The 24,497-nt window shown below is 41.1% G+C and overlaps 1 protein-coding gene across 14 annotated transcripts in view; it reads left to right on the forward strand.

The window, feature by feature from the left end:
• Positions 1-24,497, forward strand: part of KCNMA1 (potassium calcium-activated channel subfamily M alpha 1) — a 510,997-nt gene that overhangs the window by 234,206 nt on the left and 252,294 nt on the right. For all 14 annotated transcript variants that reach the window (XM_075109777.1, XM_075109780.1, XM_075109788.1 and 11 more), the window contains exon 3: positions 6,001-6,062. In XM_075109777.1, coding sequence (XP_074965878.1) covers positions 6,001-6,062 — 62 coding nt within the window. The remainder of the gene's footprint in view (positions 1-6,000; positions 6,063-24,497) is intronic.

The following is a 24,497-nucleotide window of genomic DNA, read 5'->3' on the forward strand; positions in this document are numbered from 1 at the left end:
TATAATAAATAGCACTTACTTAATTTGTATTTATAGTAACCAAAGAGATATTAATTGCTCAGCTGTTCATATCAGTGCATAATTTTTTACCATTTATGGCTTTGCCTACATGGAATGTTTTCTGAAGTTTGTTGTTTGCATGTAGGGTGTCAGTTAATGAGCCATCAGTTTAAACCGTTTTGGCTTTCCTGTGGTCTAGCCTTGCTCAAATCTTACTTTTGTTAAATTGCAATAATTGCCCAGGTGCTGGTGCATATCCTAGAGTCTGCAGACCAATGCTGGAGCTGCCAAGCAAGGATTAAGTAGTTCCTACTTCTGAAATGTAACTTACAGCTGGTGTGTCCTTAGAAATGCAGGTTTTTATTGCTAACAAATCCAGGCGAGGAAATTCTCTTTGTCCATAAAAGAAATAAAATTGTTGTGGTTAAAGGAAGTTTGCTTTTTGTATTTAAAGTGTGTAAATTTTCATTCAAATGAGGTCAAAACCTCAGGCTATTGACATCTTACTAATGCAAACTTTAGTGTTCCAAAACTAGTGGATCTTTGAGGATGTAGCTTCATGGTCATAATTTGTATTCTCTTTAAGTAATTAGAAATATAAAAGCTAATAGAGCTTTATTTTAAAGCATTGTATGAAAAAGCTCAGTAGCGCATTAACAGAACTTGCTGTATGGATGTAGAAATTAAAATCAAGTGAAACTCTAAAGATATTAATAATGAACAACTTAATATATTCTAGGCAGTACAGTAGACTTAGGGCTGAAAAATTTAACCTCAGCCTAATAAGAGTTTCAGACGTTTCTGAAGAACCGTGCACAACAGGTTGTCATCAGAACACCAGCTAAGGGCTCTCTGGTGCCCGGGACCGTGAGGGGGTTACGGGAACAGGTTTTTATTTTGCTGTGTACTTCTTATTTTAACGCTTCATGATGAGAGAAGTATAACAATAGACAACTATCCCTTCTTTATTTCCTGCTTTCCCTCTTGAGTTCTATGCTGTTTTCTGTTCATGGTGGTTGGGTAGTTCAGTGTTTTGTAAGCAAGAATTTGCCTTTGAAACGTCAGTGAGTTCTGCTCTGTCTTCCACAGAACGTTCAGACGTTGCAGGGTAACGAGAGATTGAAATTCCTGCTCTGGAGTCCTCCTGTCACTCACCGTTGTGGATGTATTAGCTGTAGCCCTCCTCTCACGTGAATGGCTTAGCCCTTTTCCCATGTTTCTTCAACGCCACCAGGCCATTAGGTCCATGCGGTTGTAGGGGAGCGGTGCCGCCCACTGGGTTGTCGCTGTCAGCCTTCTGTTACGGAGGCCTGGGACCGGCAGGTCTGCTGGTCCCCTTCACCGTTGTCGTGGCTGAATTCTGACAGCGTCTTCTCAATGCCTGTGCTTTCTCTGCAGTTTTGTTGTGTTCTACACCCTCATTAAAATTTCCAGGTCCTTTTCCCTTTTCCCTTTTTTTCCCTTTTCCCTTTTTTTCCCTTTTCCCTTTTTTTCCCTTTTCCCTTTTTTTCCCTTTTCCCTTTTTTTCCCTTTTCCCTTTTTTTCCCTTTTCCCTTTTTTTCCCTTTTCCCTTTTTTTCCCTTTTCCCTTTTTTTCCCTTTTCCCTTTTTTTCCCTTTTCCCTTTTTTTCCCTTTTCCCTTTTTTCCCTTTTCCCTTTTTTTCCCTTTTCCCTTTTTTTCCCTTTTCCCTTTTTTTCCCTTTTCCCTTTTTTTCCCTTTTCCCTTTTTTTCCCTTTTCCCTTTTTTTCCCTTTTCCCTTTTTTTCCCTTTTCCCTTTTTTTCCCTTTTCCCTTTTTTTCCCTTTTCCCTTTTTTTTCCCTTTTCCCTTTTTTTCCCTTTTCCCTTTTTTTCCCTTTTCCCTTTTTTTCCCTTTTCCCTTTTTTTCCCTTTTCCCTTTTTTTCCCTTTTCCCTTTTTTTCCCTTTTCCCTTTTTTTCCCTTTTCCCTTTTTTTCCCTTTTCCCTTTTTTTCCCTTTTCCCTTTTTTTCCCTTTTCCCTTTTTTTCCCTTTTCCCTTTTTTTCCCTTTTCCCTTTTTTTCCCTTTTCCCTTTTTTTCCCTTTTCCCTTTTTTTCCCTTTTCCCTTTTTTTCCCTTTTCCCTTTTTTTCCCTTTTCCCTTTTTTTCCCTTTTCCCTTTTTTTCCCTTTTCCCTTTTTTTCCCTTTTCCCTTTTTTTCCCTTTTCCCCTTTTTTCCCTTTTCCCTTTTTTTCCCTTTTCCCCTTTTTTCCCTTTTCCCCCCTTTTCCCCCCTTTTCCCCCCTTTTCCCCCCTTTTCCCCCCTTTTCCCCCCTTTTCCCCCCTTTTCCCCCCTTTTCCCCCCTTTTCCCCCCTTTTCCCCCCTTTTCCCCCCTTTTCCCCCCTTTTCCCCCCTTTTCCCCCCTTTTCCCCCCTTTTCCCCCCTTTTCCCCCCTTTTCCCCCCTTTTCCCCCCTTTTCCCCCCTTTTCCCCCCTTTTCCCCCCTTTTCCCCCCTTTTCCCCCCTTTTCCCCCCTTTTCCCCCCTTTTCCCCCCTTTTCCCCCCTTTTCCCCCCTTTTCCCCCCTTTTCCCCCCTTTTCCCCCCTTTTCCCCCCTTTTCCCCCCTTTTCCCCCCTTTTCCCCCCTTTTCCCCCCTTTTCCCCCCTTTTCCCCCCTTTTCCCCCCTTTTCCCCCCTTTTCCCCCCTTTTCCCCCCTTTTCCCCCCTTTTCCCCCCTTTTCCCCCCTTTTCCCCCCTTTTCCCCCCTTTTCCCCCCTTTTCCCCCCTTTTCCCCCCTTTTCCCCCCTTTTCCCCCCTTTTCCCCCCTTTTCCCCCCTTTTCCCTTTTTTTTCCCTTTTCCCTTTCCTTAATGTGGCTGCATAATATCTGACGGCACTTTGGCTCTGCAGAGTAGTCAAAGCACTTCTGGAGCATCGTGCAAGCAGCAGAGGGCAAAACGTCTTTACCATTTTCTTTAAGTGGTTTTTGTCTGCAGTTTCTCTGACTCCAGCCTCAAAAAGGCGTTGTACGCTTTTGCTGAACTCTGGCTGGATGGTTTTTGTTGGGGAAGATTGAAGGATCTGCAGCAACTATTCCGTGTTTTTCCCCCCCTTTCCTTTAATCAGATTGGTGTTTATTTTTATCTTGATGCTAAGTGCTTAGTCAGTGTAGCTGCTAGCATGTAACTTCACAATCTGAAACAGTAAGTTGTTATAAATTAAAAGATTCTTTCCTTCCAGAGGAAAGTTATAATAAATGTGTAGCAACAGCAATGTTGTGCCAATTGCGTTGGAATAATAAACAGAGCAAGTGAGCTTCTCCCCATGGCCCGCTTAACAAAAAAGGCAATAATTCATGTACCTATTTGTTTTTTTTCCTCCCTTAGATTCTGGTTGCTGTGAGTTTGGGGTATCAGTCTGTCTATGTTCATACCTCTCATCAAGCATAGTAAGTTCCCCAAAATAGGCATTGTCTGCCGTGACAATCTAGCAGAGACCGTAACCTGAATCTAGACCTAAACTTGGTGATTGTGTCCCTGGGTCTGAATAAGGTGGTTGCGTTCAGCTCTCTTGGATGGGAAAACAGCAAAAAACTTGCATCTGAGACTCTATCAAGTGTGTGTATAGCATGGAAGGGTACTAATTTTCTTTTTTAAATTTTAGTATAACTCTAAGGTATTTAGTTCAGGCTCTGCTTTTTCCGCACACTTAATGTGGGTGTGCACAACCAATTTGATTCCCAGTAACTTAATTCTGAGAAAAACAGGCCTTGGGATCACTGCTAATTGTAAGTCGGGGTATACTGCCTCGTGACGCCCCACAACTGCTATTCACTCCGTGGGTTTCTTGTGAGACGGTGGGACTCTTACCAGTTGGTATGGATTTAATAGCTTATTTCACCTTGCAACACCTGTACACACCTGAACAATAATGTAGTTTAATGAAAGAAGATTCAAACTCTAGATGTTAACATTATATCAGAATTAGGTAGTAAAAATGTTATTTGAAGAGTTTCACGCGGCAGTCCTTGATTTTGAGTGACAGATCTCAGTGATTTGGGCGATAATGCATCAGATAAGACAGCAGGTACTTGTAGTCAGGCATGATACTCTTTCTCAGACATTCACAAAGCAAAAGGTTATGATCAGCAAGATCTAAAAGGGATGAAAAATTAGTTTAAACTTTCACTTGAATAGATTTTTTTTAACAAGTTGTAGTGATTCCATAATATTAAGAAATTAATGAGCTTGTTTCTTTTATTAGACAATAAGTGCGTGCTTGATTTTGGCCCTGTGAAGCTCCAGAGTTTGGTTAGATAATTATAATTACACCTTGCTTCAGATACTGCCATTACAGCATTGACTGGTGGCTGAGAGCAGAGAAGCCTCTGCAGTGTTGTTTCAGTAAGCCTGCCTAGAATCAACACGTTGCACGTCCCCTTGTATTGCTTGCGCTGACTGTCGGGCTCCTTCCTAATACGGCAGCTTCAGAAAACGCTCTGAAGCCTGTAATGAAAGAAGAAATATTTGATTCAGCGCTTTTCTGTTGCTTGAACAGTAGAGGTTGTCCACAGAAGTAGCAATGGTGTCGGTAGTGTGTTAGTTACAGAATTCATACGGATTAATAAATCTGCTCAGTCAGAACTGGAATGACAGCGCTAGTTTATTTCCCACATCCAGCTGTTTAGATAGTGTCTTAAATTTCAGCCCCTTCTGACCTGCGAAGCTGTATTTTGACTGGCAGTTGGAGGAGCTGCGTGTCCCCCTTAGTACCCTGGTTTACCCAACCCTGAGTGATCAGTTCTCTGGGTTTATTTTAAGGGATGTTACTTCTAAGCAGCTACTTGAGACGTGCCTGCCAGAGGACTAAGGGCCATTTTGTTTTGACTCTGTAGACCAGCAGATCAGATGAGTTTCAGGAGAGGTAATATTGCATCTGTTTCCCATCCTCAGTGCAGCAGACAGGAATCTTTTCTGATGCCTTCCAGAAGAATTCCATTGTAAGATACAAAAAATAGCTTACTGGGTTCATGTTTTCGGATTCCAGGTCACCCAGTGGATGGCATTGTTCGAGAGACATGAACCTAGAGTAAGGGCGTCAGGGATCTAAGTCGCAATGGGTACACAGGCCGTCATCTGCTTCGTGGTTCTTCCAGCCAAAATTTGAAGTTACGCTTGCAGTTATGCTGTCCTGTGCAGATGCAGACCTGCTTTGGGCAGGATGTGAAACTCGGTCTTCCCACATTGTTGGGGAATCGTTGGGAGCCAGTATAACAGGCGATTGTATTGGCTTTATGTTCAGAAGAAAGACATTAGAGACATAGGTGCTTAGTCCAGCTTCTGCTGCACAACCAGAAAAGCAAGTTCTACCTTGGTGATAGGGGCTGGATGCTAGACCTAACAAAATGGTTTGGTTCAAACACTTCAACAGATGTAAAGGGGGGAAATGTTGGGACTACAAGGTGCCTGGGGTGTGTATTCATTGTATCAGGACATGCTGCACCAAGCTGTTGTTTTAACCTGTTTTAAAGCTAACTGTAGCCTCAGCGGGCGGGGTGCAGAGTAAATACATGTTTTTCCATAGCGTTAACACTTATCCTGTGGATTTTACGACCGTGGATATAAGTGGAAATTCAGTCTAATCTATCATCACTCTTGGTTTACCTACCAATGAACGACAACGTGCTGCAATGCTGAAGGACAGGGCTGATAAAGCTGTAGTGTGGTTTGTGTGCCGTGCAGTAGGGTCACTTGCCATTTGCAATTAAAGAATATAGTTTAGCAGAGGTTAGGATCTAGACCTAGTTGTATACTGGGTTTCCCTGAGCTAGGATTCAACCTGTTTGTGTCTCTCTTTCATGCAAGAAAGCATTCTATGATAACATGTAGTGTTTGAAATTCAAGTAGGAGTAGCCTTCGAAAGAAAATGACCGCTGAAATAAAAAAGATACTAACCTGTGATTTATTTTCCTTGTCTTTTTTGTGTGTGTAAAAGAACAAATGTTTCGCTTTAACACTGTTAAATAATTACTCTTTTATTTTCTTTTCTAGGTTGTCTTAGTCTTCGCTCTTAGTATTGGTGCTCTTGTAATATACTTCATAGATTCGTCAAGGTGAGTGTTTTGGTACATTTTCCTTTCCTTCCTTTCCTGCAGCAATTACACATCTTTAAATTGCTCCATTCTTTTCCTTCAAATCGGTGCTTGGTCTCATTGCCTGAGTGTGAAGAACTTTATAATAGTGCATGGTCTACCAAAATAACTCAAGAATGAGAAAAAAGATCTTATATGAACTAGATTGATCAGAGTCACATTGGATCTGTAGAATGAATAGAGAGAAAAATTCCTTTTGTGTGCTGAGATTATAGATACTGTTGCAAAATTATAGTTTTTATGTTCTTTGGGCACATGCAGAATCTTTCAAAGTCAAGGCTAGGGTAAGAAATACAGGGGAAGAATATTTGCCAAAAAATTAGTTTGCAGGAGGAAAAAAAGTGTCTTAGGAATCTGACAGGAACATTCCTGAAAAACTCTGCATGAATTAGACAGCACGAGCATTATATCTTGCATATCTGTTCAGATTTCTGACTCCTGGGTTTGATACATCTCTCCCAAGATAAGGTGAGCCAGTAAAAATCTGCAAAGCACCTCAATATTATTTTAGATTTACACCAACATTGTCATATAGTGTTGTAGTTTTGTCCAGGCAATAGCAAGCTTTGTCCTGACCTTCTGAGACACGTTATGGTTTGATATAAACCAGCGCAACTAGGAATATCCTCTCTTTGATATCATTTGTGCTCCACCCTTGTCTTCATATCAAGCTGGGCATATCAAGTGGTGTAACAGGCTAATTGGTAGCCTACCACAGGAGAAACTAATAAAAAGGGAATTAATAGAATATTATTCTGTTGAATCCAGTTATTTTGGGAGGATGATATTCTGAAGTATTAATAGCATTTTTTTTTAAGCTCTAGGACTACACATTCGCTGCTTTTCTCCAAACTAGTTTTAGGCTTGCAGTTACTGCGACGGTTAAGGTGGCATGCCGGAGTCCCGCCCTGTGAGGCTGCCTGGGGTCTGCAAGGGCAGTGGTTATGTTCTAAAACAATCGTTATGTGACTCAAAATCAGACCTTTTGCTGTTGACGTCTGTACAGCATGGTGTTTCGGTAGGCGGTAGCGCTAGCAACAGGCATTATCAAATATGTGGATGTCAGCTCTGTAGCGCGTGAGTTTTAAGCCAGACCTTCGGAGCCAAGGTGTGTTAGGCGTTAACACAAATAACCAAGGTGGAGATTTTCTTTGTGGAGAGGAGCCGAGTGGTGGGAAAACTCAAGTTCTGTCTCGAGCTCCCTTGAAGCGAGAACAATACTTCTTCCTTCTTAACATTTGCGGTGAGTGTTCCCATTAATTGTAGCAAATTATAAAATATATAAAAATAAAACCCGTTTCCACTTATGTTTCCATTTCAGACCAACAAAATACAGCTGTCTGTTGGGGCAGTAGTCTTTTCTGAAACTAAGAGATTCCGTAGTGATTTTTAGGCACTGCATTCTGAAGAAAATAATCAAAGGCTTCTAGTAGAGTAAAACTAACAACGTGGGAGATTCCTCTGGGGCGCTTAAGCCTTCTGTGGGCTACCTAATCTGCGTACTGCTACCAGCTTGTTGGCTGCTCTGTCAGTGGGGATAGGAGTGTTTTAAATATCGGTTTCTCTGGGTGTTCCGCCAATGTTTAAGTCCCAGCTGCAGATTAAATTCAGCAACCACAAGTTAATATACCTGCACACTTCTTTGTTTTCTCCCCCTTCTCTCTCGCCCTACTTTCTTCCCACACGTACGCCTGTGTCTTTTTTTTCTTTTTTGTAAATACTCATTAGCCGTTTAATTCACGTTAGAAATTCCCCAGATATATCCCTGACACGAAAAATTCTGCTTTATTCTGCATTAGCAGATGACCTGACATCCATTTCAGCAATGTAGAATCAAATGTAGTGAAAGATCAGTCTCTTTAAGACCCCCAGGTGCACGTTTGGTAAATGTCATTCCTTTCAGGATTCTGTCAAACAGGGAATGACCGAGGTGGGGTGAGAGGGAGCCTCGTGGTATCCTCGGCAAAACAACTGGAACAACAGAGGCTGGCCTTGGCCAGGAGCGGAGGAGACGAAGAGGGTCTCGCGTGCACGCCAGACACGCAGGGACGCGTACCCTTGACAGTGCATTGCACGGCTGCTGCGACCTGCCTGTGCCATGGACACGTAGCTGTCATTCGATCTTACGTGTAGAGTGACAAAAATCATGTCTTCAAGCCGATGGAGGACACAAAGTTGATAAGGCTCATGCTGAAGACAGCATCCATCGCTCCCTCTATATTTATGGTATAGGGAAAATGAATGCTGTCACAGCTGTGAGAGGAGGGTGAAGCGCGAGCATTTCTGTGGTACCCATTTCATCACTCTAACAGACGCTGTCCCAGACTCGTGAAACGGGATGGCCGGTGCAGTGCTGTCGGGGGGATCTGAGGGCAGAAAATAGCACAGCTTCATGGACCCAGCAGCCTCCGCACCAGTCAGCCCTCCATCTCAGCGGGGCCAATTAAGCGGCTCTGTGTTGCTATACAGTATGTGCTAATACTGCTCTGGCACGAATTTAGGGATCTCTGCATCACACTCCATTAAAAAATATAGGCGCAGTTGTGATCCAGTGCATCTGCTTTAATCTGAATTGACTTTTCTTAGTAAAAAGCAGTGCTTAACTCACCTTTTAGAAAGGTTATAAACAGAATCACAAAAATAATAATTCTTGGTGGAAAGAATGCGGGTTATTAATTTTTAAAACTATAGGGGTTATTGCAATACCCTTCATTAAGATTTTTCTGTTTATTCAACGCTTGTACTTTCTACAAGCCACCAGCTTGAGTAGTTGTCTCCTAGTACCACGTGACATATATATAACATCTTTTTTTAAGTGAGTATATACACTTTTAGTGATGCATGGTAGCAACTGATGGAAGATTCCAGTCCTCAAACTGGGAATTTATTTATCAGAGAAATAACTACCTTGGTAATCCAGTCACATCCTGGTAGGAAATGTTTCACTGATTTCTAAGGACCAGACTTCTTCCTTCCTTTATTTGTAGAATCTCATCCATGAAACGCTGTTTTCTTGGACAGCGGTATTCTTCAATACTGGAAATAGACATTAAATGTGAAACATTTGCCCAAGATATATTACAAATACCACCTACATAATTATTTTAAACTTTAGGTAACAAAGAACCAAATAATTACTTTTTTATTTTTAGAGATTCGTTCATTTTCATGTCTGCTTTCTGTTTTCAGTTTGAATAAAAGCAGAACATTCAAAGAAGTCATAAGCAGTAACTTAGAAGAGTTTTGATTAAGAAAGTGACCTACGTTAGTACAGAATAGCATCATATATCCTAATGATGGGTCTTCTCAAATTAATTTCCTTTAAAATTTTTCATCATTTAATTTTTCAAAGTAAGGAAATAATGGAATTATCCTTCATTCTTAAGAGGGAAATCTGACTTGACGTGCACTCTTTAGATGGTTCTCTAGAGTCTGCTGAGTGTGCTGCTGTAGAATAGAGTGCTTGATGTCTACCAGTAGTTTTTAATTTTCCATGCTGTTTTACAAGTAGTTTTCACAACCTTCCTCCTTCCTGTGTCTGCTTCTGTTTATTTTCCGCATGTAAAAGGTGCTTTAACAAACAGATGTAGAAGTACTTCTCTGCGGTTTATTTCCATCAGCATTGAAGACGAATTGCCGATTTTCATCTCCACTTGCCATCCTGACCTCGGCATATCACACTGAATTAGTGACGCGGATGGAGAATAACACTTTCTTATCTTTAGGCACGGTCAGTAAAAGCACTAGCAGAGAACTCGCTTTCCCACTAAAGTGGTAACTCAGGGCTCCCGTTTTCTACTTCTTGTAGCGGCACTAGCGTGGAAACTGTTTATGGTGCGAATATCCTTTTCTACTCTGGTTCCGTTTTCTCTTCTGGGGTGCAGTACGATGTAATATGCAACCGTAGACATCAGCTGTGCTTTTCAGGCCCAGAAAATTAGCATTTTTTATTTTTTTCCAAAAAGCTCGCTTTCTAATGACCAGTTACTACTGTCCTGTCTCTCGAAGTTCACCCCATTGACTGGAGCCCCTTCGCTGTGAGCCAATGTCAGTGCAGAAATAATACAGCCCATCGACGGCAAGGTGAAAACATAAAAAGCCCTCACAAGTTGATTATGTGTTCTACTCACGGGAGTTCTGAAGGTTAGCTTTTTGAAGTCGACTGTCTTTTCAGAGGCACCAGCGTAGTTATTCCGAAATATGTAATTTTTTCCAATACCATGTCATATATTGTACTTGATTAGAATCGTATGTGAAGGTGCCATCTGGCAGCGAGTGCGGAACAGCTGGATCCACGAGTAACAGCGAGCGGGAAGATTTACACAATTCGACACACAGACGTATAGGTCCATGCTGAGCCCCGAGCTGGGTCTCAACTGTTGTGTTTTTAATCAGACGGCTTGATTTCTTTTTATACGTGGAAAATAAAGAAGTTAAACTTAGCGAGAACTCTACTTTTTAAAGTTCTGTATATCTTTGTATATCTGAGAGGATTTCAGAAGTACCTGCTCCTTTTGCGTACTGATGTTATAAAACCCCATTTGTCTAGATCCGATATCCAGGAAACCTGGATACAGCCCAAATGTAAAGCCACTGAGTTTGTCCTAAGTATACCATGGGGAAAATGCCTTTTCCCAGTTCTTTGCTTGATTTCTAAACTAATTTTAAAACGAGCTTTGTGCTTTTTGCAAATGTCTCTATTCTAGACTTGCCTTAAAGCTTTCCAGGTTTCTAAAACTACCAGAAAATACCTATCATCCACATCTCCGTACGTTTCCTTTCATCGATGCTATGACAGGAGAGCGAGCACAAAGAAGCACTTTTAGCCACCCTGAACTAAGGTTTGATTGACACAGATCATCCTCTGCTCTGTTGGGAGTGTGAGAGCTTGGCCCGTTGGGGGTTGCATGAATTGTGAATTAATCCCTGAAGAGTACGGGATAATGCAATTTAAAACACGGTGTTAATTGTTGAGATTAATTATCTTTATAGCCCTGGTCTAGGATAGAGTTTACTACAGAGGTGGTGCTCCTTGACAATGAACCACAAAGTTAATTCCAAACATTAACTGAACAATTTTGTAAGGAGAAAAGAGAATGTCTTTAACTGTTAAGCTATTTTGTCATGTCTGCAGCTTAGCCGCTGACATCCTGACTAGTGTATCATTATTCATACTTTGTCTGACTTTTATTAAAGATATATGTGAAAAGTATCCACATACATATTTGACCGCGTGAAAATGCACTCGCTTAATGATGCGGTAATTGTATTGTTGTGTTCTGTTCTGTGGTGCTTGAGGCTATGGTTTAGTGGTGGACGGGGCAGTGACAGGTTAGCGGTTGGACTCGATGATCTTAAGGGTCTTTTCCAACCTTTAACGATTCCATGATTCCAGGATTGTCATTCCCTCCTGGATTACAGATTTCTTGAGCCTCATCGGTGGTGCCTCGCAGTGCAGTTTTTTGGCTTTGCCTTTATTATTTAGAGTGAAGCAATTCTTTGTTATCTACTTGCTTAGCAGCAACGTTAGCTGGAAACACAGATGTCACAGGTGCTGTACTAGAAATTGCTTGACAAAACAATGCTAAATGGGAAGTCTGGCTTCTTGTTCTGGAGGATTCACGCTGCCGTTGCATGGGAATAGCTTAGGAAGGATGCGTTGGAAATAAATATTCTATTTGAGGAATTTCCTGTCTGACAGACAAGGAGAAAAGTGTCATTAGCAGGTTCTCTTGGAACGTTTTACTAGCAAAATATCGTGGTTTTTTTTTTCCCTAAGTGGCACTTTATTTCAGGTGTTTATGAACTCTTATTCTGTGGGAATGTTTGAGGATGAGTTTGGTTGCGTACCGTGTTTGGCTTTGCTGCTCCTTTGCTGCTGCTGCCATTTTGTCTTGTGTAAAACATCTGATTTAGTGCAGCAACATGTTCTACAGAAATACAGCAAGCGTGATGAGGATTATTTATTTAAAGCTGTTACAGATAGAGACTGTCACTGCCCAAGAGAATTCACATCTTTCTCATTTATTTAGGCTGTGTTACCCTTTTTGCAGATGCATCTGAGGTATGAAGCTTAACTGAGTTCAGTAAGTCTGTGTAAACATCAAAAATCAAGTATTCGTAGATGCCAATCTCACATTTTCATTACAAATCAGTCAGCTTTTCCACATCACCTGGACTAATCTGCAGAATGTTTTATGACTCTCTCTCGGTTTCATGGCCCTTAGGGGAAAAAGCAATTCAGGTTTCAGTGATAAATCAAACAATTCAATACTGGTACATCGGAATGGCGAGTGCATCCCGGTGGCCTCATGTATAAAAGAATTAAGAGATGTCTGAGATGATCAGAAATACAGTTCTTGGAGAAAGTTCAGTGTTTTGATCTTTGATTTTTGTTTTTTTCATGAGATATTTGAATAAATTTTATCGTAAGCCTCAGGTGACAGTTTGATTTTTTTTTTATTAGTGTTGTGAGTATATTTTTCTTTCACATTTATATGTCTTGCAGTTTTAAGAGACTGCTGTTTTCTGCTCCAGTAAAGAGCTTTAGAGCTCTGCTGCATCACTTTGCTGAGGACGTCCCTCTCAGTTCAGGCTCCTATGCTCTTAAGTATTCCAGTTACCAGTATTGTGAGCGCATACAGATTCTGCCCAGCATTTCAGCCTTCATATTTGGGGATTTAAGTAAGTAGGCCTTAAATAACACTAAGCTTTGTGTCACCCTTTCCTACTTACACTGAAATTTATTCATGCAAAGGTATTTTAATTATGTTTATACATTTTTTTTTCTTTGTCATAATACACTCATTAACCCACACTAGATGGCCACCGGAGCATTCCTTCATACTTTAAGTACACATTAATGTATGTACATTTTTTCTCCATGATGCATGAATAGAGATGAAGAAGCTGACTTGACATTCTGGGATCTGGTTCAAGGAAATGTTGTTAGATGGTATTTACCATTGCTCAAATTGCTAAAATTACCATGGTCTGTATCTTGGCAAGGAGATTAAACCAGCGTTATTTCCTCCATAATGAGAATTCTTGGGACATAATACAGTCAGTCCTATATAGACTGTCCAAATCCCCCATGGTACCCTGCAGCCAGTCTCCTTGTCAATTCTAATTTCTTTTTGTTCATTTCAATTTTGTTAATTCTGCAGCAATTTCGGGCCATTTCTGTGAGCTGATACATTTTGTCCCATGCTGAAGTAAATCCAGCTGGGTTTGTTCTCCCCACCTGTCCTTTACAAAAAAAGGGGAAAATAAAGAGTTAATTCCTAAAAACAGCTCTTACTTGAATTAACTGCTTGATAGTTAAACGGCGTGATAGGTGTCATTTTGTGATGTAAAGAAAATTTAGGTTAAATATGTAAATGGATTTCTCTCAAGTCATTACTTTCAAGTCACTTGGTTTTTACTGTTATAACAGAAATATAACTGCGGATGGTGCTAATTACGAGTGAAACCCAGCAGCAACAGCGATGGGGTGGTTATAAGGCAAAAAGCAAAGGAAAAAAGCCGCAGTGGGGGGAAAAGCCCCAGATAATTATCCTCCGTGTGTTAGTATCCACTTAGCTGCGTGGGACAAAGGCATTAGGTATGATTGTATGTTTTCTAGGTTTGCTGGTAGAAAATTGTCCCTTGAGGTACAGCAACTGGTCATTATAGGTGTTGTCTTTCTGAATTATTAAAGGAGTTGGATATAGTGAGGCATACCTGATTGGGTTTTGGAAAAAAAAAACCAAACCCAAAAGGCCATAATTCCCAATTACAGAAAAATTAGATGCATATTTTATGTGCTATCCATCTCTTAGCTCAGTGTTTGCATTTGTCCTCTGACACGCTCCGAGAGCTCGAGGTCGGTAAATGATATGCAGGTGAAGTTTGCAAAACACCACCTGAATAACTCTTCCCGTCTACTCAGGAGTTGAGGAAGGATTGTAAAACTCCTCCTTAAAACCTTATAGCATTCTTCAGCCTGATTATAATCATGAATCAAGATAATTCCTTCATATGTGTTTATCATAATGGATTAGATTGGATTACAATGATTTTCACTAGTGGTACGTAATCACTGGGTAGGCGATACGGAAATATCCTGTTTTCTCCAGAAAAAACAATGCAATGAAGTTTGTTAATTGGTGCCAGTAGGTTGTGTTTGCTCAATAGCCAAAATTAATTGTTACAAATGAATTAAATGAGACATGCTGTGAATGAGCTTCAGACAAAATGGCAAAAAAAAAAGTTTCCTTCTCTAAAAATCAGCAAATCAAGTTCTGGGGAAATTTTTGGGTACTGTTTTTACTCCTTGGTATTTTACGGAATTTCTTACTAATCACAATACACAACCTTGATGATATGATAAATTGCAATGGGATAAATCTTCTGTAGTGTTAGGCCTTGTAGAACATTTCAGTAAAGTCAAAATTTCTGGAGAATATCTAAAAAATGAAAAATAATAGATCTGTGGCATAAATCACATCTTTTTGTACATGCAGTTCTGGAAAAAAGCCATTACCATCTACAATTTCATTTGCTCTCAGTACTTCACTAACCAGCTTCTATTTCAAAATGTAACTATTTCACCTGTCTTGGCGCAGAATCTCTGAGCTGTTGAGATTGGAAGGGACCTCGAGAGATTGCGTAGTCCAACCCTCCTGCTTCCAGCAGAGCCTACCTAGTGCGGCTTGCTCAGGACTGTCCCCCGTAGGGTTTTGAATATCTCCGAGGATGGAGATTCCCCAGTCAGTCTGGGCAAAGCCGTTCTGGTGGTTGATCACCCTCACAAGCAGATATGTTGGGCTGTTGGGGTTTTTCTGCCTTATGTTTAATTGGAATTCCTTATATTTCAGCTAATGTTCTCTTGTCCTGTCTTTGGGTGTCACTGAGAATGTCTGGCTCTGTTTTCTTCACTCCTGAAGGAGGCTCCATCAGGTATTTATATACGTTAAGATCCCGCTGAGCCTTCCCTTCTCCAGGCAGAACAGCCCCAGCGCTCTCGGCCCCGCGCACATGACAGTGCTCCAGTCCCTTAATCGCCTTTGAGGCCCTTCACGGTGTCACTGCTGTGTGTCGTGTCTCCGTGCTGGAGACGCGACTCCCGGTGCAGCCTGGGGTGCTGCTGACCTGCTTTGCTCCGAGGGCACGTTGCTGGCTCGTATTCAGCTTGTGCTCGTGGACCCGCGGGTCCTTTTCTGCAAAGCTGCTTTCCAGCTGCAGCCGGTTGCGTGCTAAGGAATGAGCGAAGGTCAGGCTTGAATAATGTTGTTACTCCAAAAATAAGTCAGTAATTTTAAATAATGAAACTTCATACATGCAGTGATATTTAGTGACTTTATTTGTATGAAAATGTTGCCAGATAGGTTTCTATGTAAACATCTGTCACTTGAATTAATCGTGTTTATACTGAACACAACTTCTTGAAGATCAAACTTTTAAGCCTGCTAAGTCCTTGTTCTTCATAAGCCAGTTCTTATATGGTTTAAATTTTTGGCATCTCCTAGAATATTAGCTGAACAAATGGGAGTATTGCATTTCAAGAATCAGACCATTTTTTTATTTAAGGGCTATATGGAATTTGCTCATGGTTTTTTTTGAAGCACTTGACAATTAGTTTTTCCTTCTCCAATTTGTCCTGAATAGCCAGAAACTTGGTTTTGATATGGACAAAAACATTTGCAGGAGGGCAGGACGTGCTGAGCTCTCTAGTTTCTCTCTTTTAAGGGAGAATGGAGGAAAAACAGCTCTAAGCCTTGCCTAGTTAGAACAGCCTGGTAGCTGCGTTTACATAACAAGGCTTTTTGAAAGGAGGCGGATTTTACACTAAAACCTGACTTCATATTTTTTCTGGAGAGGAAAGGAAAAGAATCACAGCAGTGAAATTTCTAGTAGAATATCTTTAAGCCTGGTAAGGCCTCAAAGCATGCTGCTTTTTCTACACCGTCATACCAGAAATACGTAGGCAAGCTAATGGGAGAGTCTGGGGAAAAACAGCAGTGATGAAAAGTTTAGGAAACTTCTCGTGACAGATGAGTTAAAGGAATGAGGAGTGGTTGTTGGAAAAGGGTTTGTTCAGCCTGGGGAAGGAAAAAACCCTCCACCTTGTGACGCAGGGCGGGCAGATATGGCACCATTCCCGTGTGTCAGTGGCAGGGTAACCAAAGGTCATCTCCAGGGTGGCTGGAGAAACTACATCATCTGTCTCATGAACTGTGAACTGTGGATTCAGTTTGGATCTTAGGGAAAGTTCAATAGCCGTGAAATATTGGAAAAGATAACCCAGAATGGTTGCGGAATCTTCTGCCAAAGGAGCTCTGAGGAAAATAAAATACCTGGTATCTCAGTTGTACATACATTTGGTGGTAGATACTCTGGCTGGTGGGATGCGGGACTGTCTGATCGTTATGTCTTCTGTGACTGTGCCCTGGGACACCAAGAGGAAATGAAGACCCCTTGGGGATCTAAGCCTGCAGAGCGACAAGTGTTATCTATAGGATCTGAACCTTACAAAAACGTGTTTTGCCTAAAACCTATTCTTGAGAAAAAGTTAACAGTTAAACACCTTCACCTCCCGGTACGCAGTTATTGTTTATGACGATCAACTCAGAGACCCAAAAGACTGCAGTGGATGCAAGGACGACGGGCAATCCTTTCTGGCCAGGGCAGACTCTTTTCCTACTGCGTTGCAGCGCGAAGTCCCAAGTCCTCAGACAGGAGTGTGGGTTCTTCAGTGTGGCTGATCAGGGAGAATTTTTATTTATTTTTAAATCCAGAGGCTGTGTGTGGGCACACAGGAATGCCTCTGAGGGTTTGAAGTTAGATGTTAGCATTGAATAGTTTGTCTCAAAATGAATAACAAATCCACCAGGTATGGAGTACCAGCAGGTAGAAACTTCTTTTTTCCCTTACTGTGCTGCAATTCAGTTCTGTCGTCTCCTGACAGTGGCCTTCAGGGCAGGAAAGCTGATGTTGGTGCTTCTAGAGCTGTTTGTAAGAAGTAGATTTCAAAGCAAAGGCTTGCACATCTGTGTTACAATCTGCTTTTGAGTCAAACTCCTTTGTCTCTGCTGCATTTAAGAAAATTTTCCCTTTATTTTTTTCTTTATTTTCTCTTCTCTTTTATTTCCCCCTCTCTTTCTTTATTTCCCCCTCTCTCTCTTTATTTCCCCCTCTCTCTCTTTATTTCCCCCTCTCTCTCTTTATTTCCCCCTCTCTCTCTTTATTTCCCCCTCTCTCTCTTTATTTCCCCCTCTCTCTCTTTATTTCCCCCTCTCTCTCTTTATTTCCCCCTCTCTCTCTTTATTTCCCCCTCTCTCTCTTTATTTCCCCCTCTCTCTCTTTATTTCCCCCTCTCTCTCTTTATTTCCCCCTCTCTCTCTTTATTTCCCCCTCTCTCTCTTTATTTCCCCCTCTCTTTTCTTTTTTCTCCTCTTCCTCTGGATGTCTTCTTTGTTTGCTGTGTTTTGGTTTCCTTTTGGATGCTCTTAGGCTTTATGTGGGATACCTGAGCTCCTTAGAGGGGTGGGGGAAGTCAGTGGCTTGACAAAGACTACCAAAGAGTTGCCTCACCCGACAGCTTTTCTCCAGGCAAGTGCCCATTGATAAGGGCATTTGAATACCACTGGCTGGTATTCAGTGCTCCCCAGTGCCAAACTGCTGCTTTCTTTGCTGATGAATTGCTTTTGTGTACTGAGAAATCAGAAGGCATCGGGGGTGGTAAAGGACTGCAGATTGACACCGGCTTCGGGTTGATTCCTGGCAGTCTTAGTTGCTTTCTAGCTCTGTTTTGGGAAGATTGTCCCCATCTGCTCGAAATTCCCTTGGATTTAGTAGGGCAGGACCTCAAAGTTTCATTTGTGCAAGAGGAAGATAAGTCGCTCGCTCACCTGAAGGTTCAGAGCAGATGTCACGCATAATCAGGTATGGCTAGGAAACCATACGCCTAAACTGTGTTTTAAGTTCTGTAGTTTATCCTCTCCGGCCCTGCTTGCGCAAGTCCTGCCTTAGTTCTGGTGCCGTGCTCAGCTCATCTCTCTGCATTGGCTCATAGCTCTGCGAGGCCAGTGAAACCAGCTGGTAAATAAAAGTTTATCTGTTCGCTCAAAACCCCAGAACCGATGTCCTTTTTTAACGTCTCTTCACATCGATTCATCTCTTTTCTGATCCAAGGCAGGGACTGATGCTACCTCTAGTGCTTTCCTTCTCTTCCGTTGATAGTAATACCATGGAATTATTAGGGCTGCAAAAGACCTCTAGGATCGTCAAGTCCGACCGCAATAGATCTTCTCAGTTCCTTGTTCTGTGGCCTGCTAGTCTTGTAAATCTATGTTTATTTTGAAAACTATATTTAGTATTTGTGTTACAGCACTACATGTTATGCTGCATCGGAAGAGCAGACTTACTTGGTGGCTTAAGTTTTGGTTGTCTCTAAATAATAATTTACTCTCTGTACAGCAGCAATAAAATAAAAAGTTTATTAACGCCATTGTACGTACTTACACACTGGTTTGATAAGGACTTGGATCTGAACTTAAGAAATCTGGATAAAAATAATTTAGACTAGCATTTAACTGCAGTTTAGGTTCCGGTAGCCTTCACGGGGAACAACTTCTCAGGAAATCTGTGCTGTGTTTATCTGCACCACCTCCTGTATGCGGTAATTTGGGGGTCAGTTTGTGCGGAGAATCAGAACAGAACACGTGCTGCTTGACGTGTTCCCAGTATTGCTGTGAGAACATACTCTTAAGTTGCGTTTTAGATCCTTTTAATAACCACACCAGTATATAGTTGATATTCAGGTTAGAACCTTCCTTTAGTTTTCACCCTTTTCCTCTTCTCAAATGAATCTCTGCGTTTTTTGTTTCCTCCTAAAGCATCCGACGGTGCATCTGCAGATCTTTCGCCGCGTGCTTCCTTCCCCTGCAGACAGATGCGTCGTGCGCGCTGGGTTAACAGCTTTCTTCCTTACCGCTGGCCACATTTACAAATCTCTGTAACATAGAAGGGGAGGTAACTCAGGCGAGGTTTTGAAAACACCGGATACCGTATAGCTGCTGTCAGACCATGGCGTACACGGGAGACTGCCTTTCCGAGGGGAGCTGAATGTGCAATCAGTGCCTTACCCTCTGCTGTTCAAGCTACAGATACAAATAAAGATGTGACCTCTTTTCCTTTTTTATCCCCCCACCCTTTCTCATGACAGCTTGACAAATTGTAGCTTTTGGGACACCCCAGTAGTTTATGAGTCATTTCTGCTTAAAAATAGAATTCCTTGCAGCAAGGACACCCATTCCGCCTCTGACGCACATGTCCTTTCTGACAGTCACGGGGCCAACTATGCCATGTTAATTAGGCAACTAGAAGAAAGAGCTGCCTCTTCGGTAAATAGCGGCGCTGGAATCCAACAACCCCGAGAAACAGAAAAACAAATTCCCGTATTTGTGGACGTTATCACCTGCGTGCTTCCCCCCCTTCCCCGTGCGTTGCTTGCTTAGGCGGCTGGAGCAGTTTAATGAGCGTCACACTCCCACCTTTCTCTACTTATTCCCCCCCTCTCCTTTTTTCAAATCCTCTGAGACCTGACAGAGCACCAGCTTCACAAAGGGAATTGTAAGCCCTGATCAGTGTGTACAGAGGAAAAGCTGTAATGGAGCGTTGCGATATCGTTATGCTTTTATGGCTTTTATGCCTTTTTAAGGCACATGTGATAGGGTGCCCAATACAAGGCTCAACATGATAGAAAGCCTAAAATACAAATGTGTTCTATAACAAAATGGCCATTTGTTGCATTGTAATATATCTCGAGCACTTCAACACTCATAAGGTTTTTATTACTCTTATCAGACCCAGTGCAATTAGAGCAAGTTGGGCAAACTCTGTTCTTTAGCAGAATTGTTGGCTTGTGGCGTGTTTATTCATCTGGCCCTGATGGGAATTATTTGGCCTCAAAAACGAGGGGCAGCCGCTCGTGTGGAACAGGTTGATGGCGCACAGAACCATATCAATGCAATGATTTAGCTGGAGATTTGCAGACTTGTTTTTCTCCCAGGGTCTGCACCTTGATAAGCATTAGAAATAGTGGGTTCTCTGCAACATCCATAAAATAATTAATTCTTAAAAATCAGAAAATTGCAGAAGTTTGCTAGAGACAGTGGATTACCTGTAAGATTCAGTAGACAATGCGGGTCTGATAGTCCGATGGCAGCAGCCCTGAAAGGTACTGCATCGGCCATATGTATTGCTCTTGTTAACCTGTTTGAATGTTATGTTTTCTCAAAATGAAGGAATTTTCTATTCACATGTAATTATTTAAATTTCTATGATTTATACCCAGTCGCTGCTGAAAAAGATTAGCATTTTTCAACAACGATGGCTCAGTTTCTATCTATTTCTATGAGAAAATGAAGTTATAAGAATAAAGTTATATTGGGTGTATGAAGTATGTTTTGACATTATATTTATGCTGTTAAACGGCATTCATCCTGAGCAGAAGTCCACTTGATGTAACTGAACTCGGATAACTAGTTCTGCTATTCACAAATAATCATATTAGTGAAAACACTCTTAGGTGACTTAGAATTCCAGAAACAGAAGGCAGTACTGAACTCAACAGAAGTAAACGGTTGGTATTCTATTACAGCAAACCCACTCTTCACTGCACGTGATCCTTCTGAACAATACTAATGCTGAAAAAAATTATTGGAAAGCTCTTTGATAACTTAATTTTAACCTTAATTTTTCTCACCTTGTATTTGAAATGTGCGTTCAGTGACGTGCATTGTTATCACCATAAAATTCAAGGGAGAAATAACTAGCATCCATAAACTTGTATCAGAGTAAAAAAGAAAATAAATTTTAAAATCGCTTATTCTGAGTATCGGTCAGATGAGCAGTCACTCTGAATAAAGCCCTGTAACACATCTGCAGTATTTAACCTTCCATTGCAGGTCTGAAGTATTGCAAACCTTTTGTGTAAAATTAAGAGAGTAGAATGGAAGGGGGAGGGGATGAACGTACCTTCAGGGTTATCTTGGCTTGCCATAATTAAAATTAATTTCCAACAGTGTATCAGGGAAGTTCTTTGAACTGTGAACTCTAACTGGAAGAAGCATCCATTGAAATGGATTTTATTGTTTGCTGATTTTGAAAATTTTATAAAGAGGAAATAAAGCTGAGGATTAAATTCCTCCTGACCACTATTGGTGATTGCTTGTCCGTTCTAAAATTATGGCATATTTCACATTTGTCACTTCATGCCTGAATGCGTATGAAGATACTGTGATATCTTACATTAAGGATTTCTTAATGGTTTTTTTTTTTTTTAATTACTGTGGTTGTAGCCTGGGAAAAAGGCTAAACAGGATTGTGAAATACCGCGGGGTTTGGAATTTAAGCCAAAGGGCCTGTTGTGATCGTTTTGTCCCATTTCTTAATGTAACATTTCCTAGAGTATTTGGCTTTAAACGAGTACCTTCTGATCAGAAGGATATTCAGATTTCATTTTAAAAACATGATACAAAGTCATCCATTTACCCAGGGAACGAATGGCAGCGCTTAACTGGCCTTGCTGTTAAAAATGCTAACTTTCAGTCCAGACATTTGGGTTCACCTTCCACTTACCTTCTTTTTTGCTGTTGGTCACCTCTCCACTGTAACATTTTGTAGCGGTATTGCCAGGCATGTGCAAATCACATTTTAATCCCCTCTTATTTTTTATATTAATTGAACTTCTTCAGCTCGTTTTCAGTTTCTTAAAACAGTGCAAGTTTTTAGACTGAACCACTGTAGCAGCTGTTTTCCTTCTGAACTCTTTGGCGTTTTCATTTTATTTCTAACTTTCTGGTTCAAGCATTTTACAGTCCCGATTGGGTACGACTGGCCATTAATATTGCAGTGATTTTTAGTACCTAATTTCAATGAAAAATCTGCGTTTTTCTTATTCTCTTCTGGCTATTTATGAAAGACATGATAGCTGTTTATGAAAGGCAAAATTAATGTAGCGCTGTCTGTTTTTATTGCTGGCCATTGAGCCAAAACAAAAACAGTAACGTGCTGTTAGTCATGAAGAAAGCTTTTCCTTCAGTTTGTGTTGTAGAAGCTGTTTATTGTTTGAACTGAAGCCCAGGATTCAATTTCTTTCAAACTGATGAAACCTGTCTTCGGCAATAGCCATATGCATGCTCATGTATTACAGGTATATTACAGAATGTTGTTGTGTGGATGTATGGAAATCCCACTTCTGAAAACATGCTCTTAAAACTTGAGTTGATCTGAAAAGCCTGTGCCGTAGAACAGCTCAGTACTTCGCCGTAGCCGCTCATATATTCTCTTTGTTCTCCCAGTTCGTCTCACAACTCCTGTGATATAGAGAATATGAAGAAAACGGTATGAAGACTTTAATGAATGCAATAAAAAATTAGTGTGTTTATTTTTTCCTGGACTCTAGTAGCATTAGTTTGTGACTGCTTGTAAAACACTTAGAAAGTAGCAAATAGTAGAACACACTCTATTAGATAGAGGCACTTTTCTTCTTGGATGGGGATTTTAGTTTGTAGAATAAATTCATAGCCACATAACCATAAAATGTAATCAGTAAATTCAGGATATTTTATACTGCTTGACTCTAATCTGTAAATCATCTTTTCATTAAACTTCAGAAAGATAAATATAAATTCATACAAGTCATCACTGAATTATAATATAGGATGTAGAAGAGTGTTTTTTGGTGTTTTCGTTCTCCAAACAAAACACTGTTGCTAAGTCACAGGGTTGTGAACACTGACAGGATATATTTTCCAGGACATAAATGGAAATGAGTCTATATTCCATTTAAACTACCAAATTCCTTAAGCAGGAGGGAGGCACTTGCTTCTATTTTCTGTCAAGCTAATATTTTATAATGAAGATGTGTAGGATTAGCTGTTTTTTTCAACAAAGTTGAAGCGCTTGTGTAGCGCAGTGGAGCTGTAATTAGGTAGGTATGGTAGCACTGAGGCACGCTAATGAAATGCAGCCAGAATAAATATGTCTCAAAACAGATTAGGCTGTCTAATTATTCTGAAAAGTTGATGTCATACGCGTTTGGGGACCCCAACCCCCAAAATTTGGGTTATTTTCAAAGACAAAGCACACATTCTCCGACCATCCAGAAACCAAGATTTGCAAGTCAGCCCGGGTTCTGTCTGTCTTGCAGTCGTCCCTAACACCGGAGCTTTTACAGATGAATTCGAAATGATGCTCTGAGGAGGTGCGCCGCCAGAGTGTGCAATGAGCAAACGTATTTCCCTCCATGCATGTCGGTGACCTTCTTGGGATACCCGCCGTTCTGTGAGACCATGTATTGGAAGACGTACCGAGGCAGAAAAGCTTCCGTCTCTGCATAACAGCTTTTCTGTTAGCAATTTATCAGCCTATTTTTTCCCTTATCGCATCGCAAGGGAATTGTCCACAAAACATTCCCATTTTTGATTTAACGTAGAGAAGTCAGTGAAAATCAACGAGGGATGAAAATGATTTTCTGTAGTTGATTTCTTCTTTTTGGTGTCAAATGATTTAGGAATGAACTTTCTCAGATTTTTAAAGCGAGAAGTTTTTGAAGCCTTTTTTCTTTTTTCTTTTTTTCCCCTCTCTCGGGCTTATCGTAGCAGCTCTATATTCTCTGTCAGTGGATTTGGTAGCATCTCTGTAAGGAAAGCCAGGATGGTATCAAATAAAAATCCCCTTCCTTCAAAGAGTATTTACATCACCCACTTCAGAGACAAGAGCGTGTGGCAGATGCATCAGCATGAAGGAGAACCCGGGTGCAGGATAAGCATCACGGGGCCTAGTGGAATTTTAAAGGTGTAGTGGGGAACTTAGGAGAAAGGCTGTTTAATTCTTCTCTCATACCTATGCAAGTCTGCAGCCACTTCACTGAAGCCGAAACTGTTGGAGAGTGTACATCTGGAATAAATGGCAAGTGAATCAGATTCTAGTGCCTGACCTTGTAAGCGATGCTTGTCAGAACAGATTACTTGTCCATAAATAAAAAAATAAAAATGAAAATTGAAAACATGAAAACAAAAGCTGTGTCTACGTTAGCGAGTAGTCGTCCACAAGTAGTACTTGTTCTTTGACTAAAACAGGTGGTGCAGAGGAGCCTGTGTCCACACTGTATCTCGAAGGGAGCTTCCTTCAGACTAGATCTAGTGGACTCCGGGGGGTGGAGGTCCCTTCGCAGCTGAGGGCTATTAGGTGTGTCCCTGGAGCGCGTCCTCCTACAGAGCTTCGTTGTACCGGGATCTGCTTTGTGGGCTCTGACACTATTCTGCAATTGCAGCTAGAATTGAGTAAGCAGGCACGGTTAGGAGATTAACTTTAAAACCATGGTTCTGATCCAAACGCAAATGCTAG

This window comes from Phalacrocorax aristotelis, chromosome 14 (genome assembly GCF_949628215.1).
Source record: "Phalacrocorax aristotelis chromosome 14, bGulAri2.1, whole genome shotgun sequence".
In the NCBI taxonomy this organism is placed as follows: Eukaryota; Metazoa; Chordata; class Aves; order Suliformes; family Phalacrocoracidae; genus Phalacrocorax; species Phalacrocorax aristotelis.